General features: G+C 38.8%; 1 protein-coding gene across 1 annotated transcript in view; it reads left to right on the forward strand.

The window, feature by feature from the left end:
- Positions 1 to 1,919: 1,919 nt before the first annotated feature.
- The window catches only part of DAPK1 (death-associated protein kinase 1), a gene marked incomplete at its 5' end in the record, with an annotated part of 53,169 nt that continues 47,190 nt past the window's right edge, over positions 1,920 to 7,898 (forward strand). Inside the window, one exon of the mRNA XM_010130964.1 lies at positions 1,920 to 2,141. Within this exon, the coding sequence (XP_010129266.1) occupies positions 1,920 to 2,141 (222 nt within the window). The remainder of the gene's footprint in view (positions 2,142 to 7,898) is intronic.

Raw genomic sequence — 7,898 nt, forward strand, 5'->3', positions numbered from 1 at the left:
CTGGTGACTGTTTTTCTCACAGTTTACTTCTCTCACTGCCTGTAGCTGCAATCAAAGGCTTCCCAGCTGGTGATGGCTACTCTAGAGTACTTTCTAGAAGTTTGTAGGAGAGGATTCCTCCCTGCCATGTGATTGGGTGTCTGTAACAGACTCCCACCATGATACCTGCCTTGTTAACATTGGCGTGAGGATGTGATGCAGTCTAAAGCACCACTCTGTCCACAGCAATTTGTAATAATAATGTGTTGGGCCCTGTCTGGTGAACTTAGCACTTGATAACTTTGTGCAGAATTGGCAGGGGGAGGGGTGAGGGTGGGCATTTAAGGCAAGGATTTTTTTTTCATGCAACATAAAGTCATCCCACAAGTTAATAAACTATTTTCATGAAGAACAAAACTTGAATGGAGATCATGACATTGAAATAAAACCAAACTTCAAAAATCAAAAGACTGGTGACTGTTTTTCTCACAGTTTACTTCTCTCACTGCCTGTAGCTGCAATCAAAGGCTTCCCAGCTGGTGATGGCTACTCTGGAGTACTTTCTAGAAGTTTGTAGGAGAGGATTCATCCCTGCCATGCCTTCTACAGGTGGCAGCTCCCTAGCTTTGCGCAACTACATGTCCAAGTTCAAGGCAGTTTGCACTTGGGGTTCTGTGTGGGATCAGCATGGTAATGATGACAGTGGTGACCTAGAAGCATAAAGTATTCTCAGCTGATCAGACCTCTAAATTAAAAAATCCAGAATGTGATTTTCCCTTACAGCATTTTATTAGCTTTATTTATTGTGTAACATTGTTGCTGATCAGTTATCATCTTCTATTGTATCATGCATTCCCTAATTTCTTAATTACTTTGTTGGCGCATTTGGCACATGTTCATCCTCCAATAATAAAGTAGTATTGTGCATCAGATGTGTAGCTTTGAGTGATTCCCACTTGGCACTTTGTCGTTATGTGATGACCTCTTTTTGCATCTTCCTAGAGATCTATCGGTTGTAGTTAATTAACCACTAATACGGTTAGCTCCTTGTCCAGTTACTGGTGGAATTATGCATGCCTACATGTTACATCACTGTGTAGACAGTCAAGCCTGCTAGGCTTAGCTTTGATTTAACCACTGCTGTGAGTCACATCACTTCTTCAGTTTGCAAACAGAGTAGGCTAACTTCAGAAAATTTGCTCACTAGTATCATTCTGTAATTCTGCACATTCTTTGTACAGTTAAGTAACAGAATTGCTAGAGAACCCTCAGTAAGATATTAAGAAAACTTAAAAGGAAAACTCAGTAGTATTATCATCCTGTTCTTGCCTTAACTCAGCATTAGATTCTTGAAGATTTTTAATCTGAATCACTGTGTACATCTAGCAGCAACAGGTTTATATGTCAGCAAGAACATACTGGAGTCAGCAGTTCCCTGGAATTTCTTGAGATTTGTAACACAATCACAGGTTTTTGTTTCTTAGTGCTTTAGTAATTTTCTCACTCCAAACTCTTCCTACTAAACAAAATTTTTTATATTACTGTATGTAGACAGTTCTTTTAAAACTGAAAAGCAGAGCAGGGTTCTGAAACCTGGTATTGTTTTAAAAACTTTTAAATAAAACCAAACCTTGAGGCAGATCATACTTGATAGGTCATATAGATTGTAAGAAACTAAGGACTGTCTCTCTTCCAGAACAAAATAAAAATTAGCCTCAACATGCATATGGAGGGAGAAATCCAGACCCAGTAATCCCCATTGCACGTGTCAGAAATCCAATGATCTGCTTTCTCTGCCTCCTCTAGGGTTGGTTTTTTTTAGGTATTATTCTAGATGGCATAAAAAGCAGTAACGTACATAGTTGTGTTGGAAATTCAGAGGTACATCTGTTTTCCACCTTGAACCAGACACTCAACTCAATTTTTTTTTTTTTTTTAAGTGGGCAGTTTGCTGTAGTGAAAAAATGCCGTGAGAAAAACACTGGTCAGCAGTTTGCAGCAAAATTCATCAAGAAACGGAGAACAAAATCCAGTCGGCGCGGAGTGAGCCGGGAAGATATTGAGCGAGAAGTTGGCATACTGAAAGAGATTCGACATCCGAATGTGATCACGCTGCATGACGTTTATGAGAACAAAACAGATGTCATTCTTATTCTGGAACTGTAAGTAGCTCTGAAGATCTGGAGAGGAGTAACAGAATATTTGATTCTTTGTTTGTTTTAAAAAAATAGACGCTTTCTCTGAGAATCACAGTGATTTAATGGATGTTCCTTATCACCCCCCTAAAAAAGATAGGTAATAGCCTGAGAATTCATTTTTAAGTCAGAGTTGTAGCTTCTTGATTTTTTACATTTATTTTTCACTGTAAATGCACTACAAAGGTTTAAAAAAGATCCAGCATATTTAGGAATTTTGACTGCTTGTTACTTTAATTGTTGTTGATGTTATGGATCCAGAAAAATAGCCTGAAGCTGGATAAACTGATTTGAAGATAAGAACAGAGAGAGGTAGGAATTCTAAGCAGAGGTTAGTTTAGCAAATTTTACTATGTTTTATGTTAGTGTAAAGTAAAGTAAAATCACTGAATGCTTTTTCTCTTTTTTTAATCCACATAACAGAGAACAGAATTTTCCCAGTTCTGTCCTGTTGAAATGTAAACTGAACTTTCATGTCCTTATTTTAGTTCTCATTTTTCATCCAAGGTTATTGCTAGTGGATTGAGGTAAGTACGTTGGCAGAGAATACTTCTGCATTGTTTCAAGTCTGGTTTCGAGTTCCTCAAAGATTGTCAGTTCAGAAGTTAAGTGTTACTCACCGTTACAGTTTAGCAGTGTCATCTGGTGGGATGTGCATGTCTTTACTTGGTTTGCATGCATGACAGTGTATTATTGCTGTACTTGCTCTGTATCAGTTCAGTGTGCTTTAGAATAAGTATTTTATGAAAGCGGATGATTTGGTACCAGAATCTTGGGCAGCACTTGTGTTTTTCCCTTGGCTGTTTGTGTGATTTTTCTGATGCAGGTTGTGTCTTCCTGTTTCCTAGCTTTGGTAAATTGTATTTCCATTTACCTTATAAGTATACTTCAGTGTTGCAAATTATCAATTACGTTTGTGTAGATTTAGAAAGAAAACTGGAAAGTAGCTTTTGGAGTTTCATCTTTTCTGTGATACATACGTCCATGATACAGTTTTGTTATGTTAGAACGTACTTATACACTTCTAGCCTAGTATGTGATGGTTTACTTTAATATTTGTTGTAGTCTGGGTTGGTTTCTTAATTCCAGTATACAGTTGCATTAGTTTGTCAACTTTGTGTAATTTAAGCAAGTATTTTTTTCGAAAGCTAGATTAATATCCTTTATCAAGTAAAACTTCCCTATATTCCTGTCCGAATATCTAGTGCTCCTTGGTTTTGTTCAGAACTCTTCAAATGTGCTGTGAATACCCGGCAAAATTAGTGTCATGCTTCTTCCTCTTCCTACCTGACACTGGCGGTCACATTCTTTCTGCCTATAACTTTACTATCAGTGTATCACTGTTTCTGCAGTGCTTGCTTTCTGCTCTGTAAATCTGTCCGGATGAAACAGGGCCAGTCTCTGGACTTGAAAACTCTGAGGAAGAATGGGTAATCTTGGACAGTGGTGGGAGGAATGGGGCCGTTCTGCCCCCTCCCCCCTTTCTCTAGGGGATAAGATCTCTTCTGGCAGGGAGGCTGTGTTTGTGCGAACCTGCTAGCATTCATGGAATGGAAGCAGATATTGCTTCTGACAATGAGTGCTAATTTTTTGTAAGCTTGATAGTGTGAAGCTCAGCAAACTGTTTGCGCTGTGGTTTAGCTAATTGTTTCACCTAGTTAACAATCCTCATATAGTTTCAGTCAGATTTTTTTCTCACTTTCTCAAACTGCTACATGAGTCTTTCCAGTTGAAGTTGCTATTTGAGGTAACACAAAGGTAATGCATTTATTTAGTTGCAGAGTTGAAGATGACACATTATCAATCCCTTTCTAAACTGAATATACTAATTATTGTTAAGTTTTGTAATTCTTAAAATCACCGTGATATTATGTAAAGCGTCTGGAAAGGCAAAAGATTGTTGTTTTAATCACATGCTTAGACACTTATATATGTAATCCCTTTCTTCTAATGTTCTAATATTTGCATTTTGCCTAGGGACCTACTGCACTGACATTGTTTGTTCTTACAGAACAATTTCAAACAAAAATAAAGCCAAAAGCTCATTAAATAACCTGTTCTGCTGTCCTCAGAATCCATCCTAAGTGACTGTTTTCCCTTCTGATTAGAACATAGCATTTTTCCTAGGAGCTGTGTTCCTTTATGACTGCAAGATGACACAGTACACAGCATACAGATGGGGTGTTTTGTAACTTAATTTTTCCAGAATGTGGAGAGAAACAAAAAATCAACATTCTGGCTATATATGAGAAATTCATAACAAAACAAAAACCCAGAAGGAACACTAATTTCGTATTAGGAAGTAAGTGTATTGACATGAACAGTGGTGGGGAAAAGTATCTCTATTTCTGTCCTTGGTAGAAGCTGCAGCCCACAGACATCAAGCTAATGCAGCTGCCCCTTTTGGTGGATGCCAGATGTTAACATGTACCGTCTCAAGGCAACAGATGCTGTTGCCTGTTCACTATTGATTTTTTTCTCCTGGTTCAGCAAGAGGTTTTCACTATTGCATGCAGCCTGCTAAACACTCTTCTCCATTATCAGTCGGCTGTTGCTCAGAGGTGAGCCACTGACTGTTCAAGTTTTCACTTCATTACCTCACAGCAAATACTACGTCAGCCCCAAAAGTATTTAAGGTGGTGTTTTTTATGCAGAAATACTTGGGCAATTAGTTAATTATTCCAGTGGCAAGGTTATCACAACACTGAATGCAAAACAGAGCTGCATATCAAAAACTTTATCCACATAGGTGTTCGGAGGTTTTTCTCTCAACTACCTTATATCAGGAAGCTGACCTACCAAAAAAATAGTTTACAAAACATCTAATTTCTGGAAGTTTTAAACCAAAGGCTTCCTTAAAAGATTGAGCAGTCACACACAAGCACAAGATATCCCTCAAGATCCTTACTTTATTATAATCTTTTGGTATATTTAGAGAAATCGGACATATTTTCTTATTTCTAGGTCTTTCTTAGTCACAAATGTCTCCTTGATTTGGAAATAACCTTTGAAATTTCCATTCTGTGGGCTCTTTCATCATCTTGCAAGGAATGCTGTGCATATTTCGTATGATCTGGAAGAGGCTGTCTCTTCCTCATCTAACTTAAAACTTAAAACTGTAATAGTGTCCTACTTGGAGCTGAAACCCAACCAATTCTCTGTTCAGTGATTCATTCTTCAGCCGGGTCTGCTCAGTGACTGCGCTGTCTGAAGTTAACGGCAGAGAGTTTCTGCAGACAGTGTCTGCTTCTAGCAGTGATAACATTTGCTGTTCACAGTCACTGCCAGGGGTTGGGGTGCAGGAAGGCTCTGGCTTAGACTTGCTCCTGTGCAGACCACGGTCACTGCTAAACTCTGTGTCCTACAGTGGGGACCTGTACCTGTGAGGGAGGAGCGAACAGGACAGATGACCCTAAGCTGACCAACAAGGTGTTCCATCCCATAGACATCATATTTAGTATAAAGCTGAGGGATCACAAGGGATATGCCCTCTTCTTCAATAGCGGGATGTCCATTCTTCTGCCTTTGTTCCCAAACTATGCATTCATGTCTCCTGTGGAGTCTAGCCTAGGACTTCCCCAGTGCCTGCCCACAACATCAGCGCTGGTGTGATGGTCTTTGGGTGAGTTCAGTAGTAGTTTTGTACATATTTGTATATATTTCATTATTGGCTTATTAATGTTATTATCTTTTCATTGTTACTGTTTCTTTAAAGCTGTTTTAGGAGGGCTATTTTACAAGCCAGAAGTCCCTCTCTCCCTTATTCCCTTTACCTTCCTATTCTGGGAAGGGAGAGGTGCTAATAGAGAGCATCTGTCAATTGTTTAATTGCCATCCCACCCTCAAGCTGTGACAAATGGCTTTCATTTTTTTTTTCCTTCAATCACACAAATAATTGAATTTTTCTATGCAGCTGCAGCATCTAGTCTCTGTTACAGATTAGCAATACTAAGCTATTTCCAGGGAGCTCTGCTGAAGCCATCATTATATCAGACTTCACAGTCTAGAAAACACAGATGCCTGTGTTGTGCAGTGGTAATTATTTTCTTTCCTCAAGCATGTTTTGCACCTATTTAGTTTGCCTTCTCCTGGCCTTGGATGCATAATCTGTCTCTTCTATTCTGTGCTTTAATATGTCTTTATTTAGACTGCAGACCTACAAAATATACTCAGTCTGTGGTGCTTTGTAGAGCCTTGGTTATGGTTTCTCAGTGCAACCGGAAAGAATAAAAACCCTTATCTTAAATTATATAGTAGTTTCTTAGAATGCTCAAAAGTAATGCAGATGGTCTGGCCTTTTAAAACAGCTTGATAGCAATAGCTGACTCTTTCCACTGGGAAGCTTTGGATGGAGTCAGGCTTTCATACTTCCCTCTGTAAAAAACATACCTTCATTGCTGACTTAGAAATCTTAATTCAAGACCATTAGCTGTTGTAGCATTAGTTCTGTATGGTGAATATCTGCTTTAAAATTAATAAAAAAGAAGAAAGTTTTGACAATCTTACCTCAGAAAGAAAGAAATGACATTAACTTACAAATGATTGTGCATTAAATATTAAGTTTTATGCTTTTTTTAAAAAGTTAATTCCTGTATACTTTGTTTAAAATCTGGTCTTGTGCATCCTAGTGTCTCAGAGAGCTGCCACATTATTTGTACCTTCATAATAATAACCGAAACAGATGAGAGCAAAGAAAGAATGATAGGTCTGTATATAAAAATTCTGATGATATCATGAGTTGCTCGTTGAAGAGTAACTAAAAGCAGATAACGAAGAACTCCTCAAATTCCTCTTTCATCTTATTGGGGAGTTAATTTAACTTATTACACTTGTCGTACCTAGGCTTCCAGAGAAGCTTGACGTCTGCACAGAGTTTCTTTAATTTTAAGTTGTCTTTTGACAGAAATACTCCGAGGTTTTTGTCAATTTTACCTGTAAGTCATAAGAAACTTCTTTGCAAGTGGTCTCATACTGAATTTTGAGAGGAGGATTGAATCTTTGGTGCATACTGGCACGTAACAGCAGGCAAGCAAGCTCTGCAACCCTAATTTGTAGATGTTGTACCACCTTTTGACTACAAAATCCTGGATTACAGGCCCACAGATACATGCACAGAGGACATACAGACACATAAGAATGAAGGCTTGACAGGGCTGAGAAGAAAGGAGCTAGAGCCAGTGTGACTCTACAACGCACTGAGCACATCTCAGAGCACATCTCTTGAGGTCTGGACTCTGCAGTCCGGAATAAAATGCTTAGCACTCTTGTGTGCTAAACCTGAATGGTATTCATGCATTAAAATTGGATATCTTAGGTGGGGTCAAAATACTGAGACACTGCACTGGGCCAAAGTGTCAGTAATCACGTGCATTATCCAGACTCCGGGCACTTAGGGAACTTCAGTGATGAAAACCTAAATACCAGCCATGACTGGGTGCAGGTAAAATTCACAGGAGTGTTCAGGTCTCCCTCTTAGAGGGAGTTAAAGTCTTAAATCTTAGACCAGGTTTTGGTGCCTGCATTCTTCTGGCGGCTATTTTGAGGCCAGTGCTTCTTGTGCAATGTAACTGATGAAGTTAGGCACACTAAAGAGAGGATTTTCTGATGGTTGCTGTCTCTAGTACAAGCTGGGCAAATGAATATGACAAGGCATGGTGATGTGTTAACATGCCTTGATTTTTCTGGTAGCTAGCTAAAGACAAAACTAAGTACAGTGTTGTTCAG

Source organism: Buceros rhinoceros, unplaced genomic scaffold, assembly GCF_000710305.1.
Source record: "Buceros rhinoceros silvestris isolate BGI_N320 unplaced genomic scaffold, ASM71030v1 scaffold3982, whole genome shotgun sequence".
Lineage (NCBI taxonomy): Eukaryota > Metazoa > Chordata > Aves > Bucerotiformes > Bucerotidae > Buceros > Buceros rhinoceros.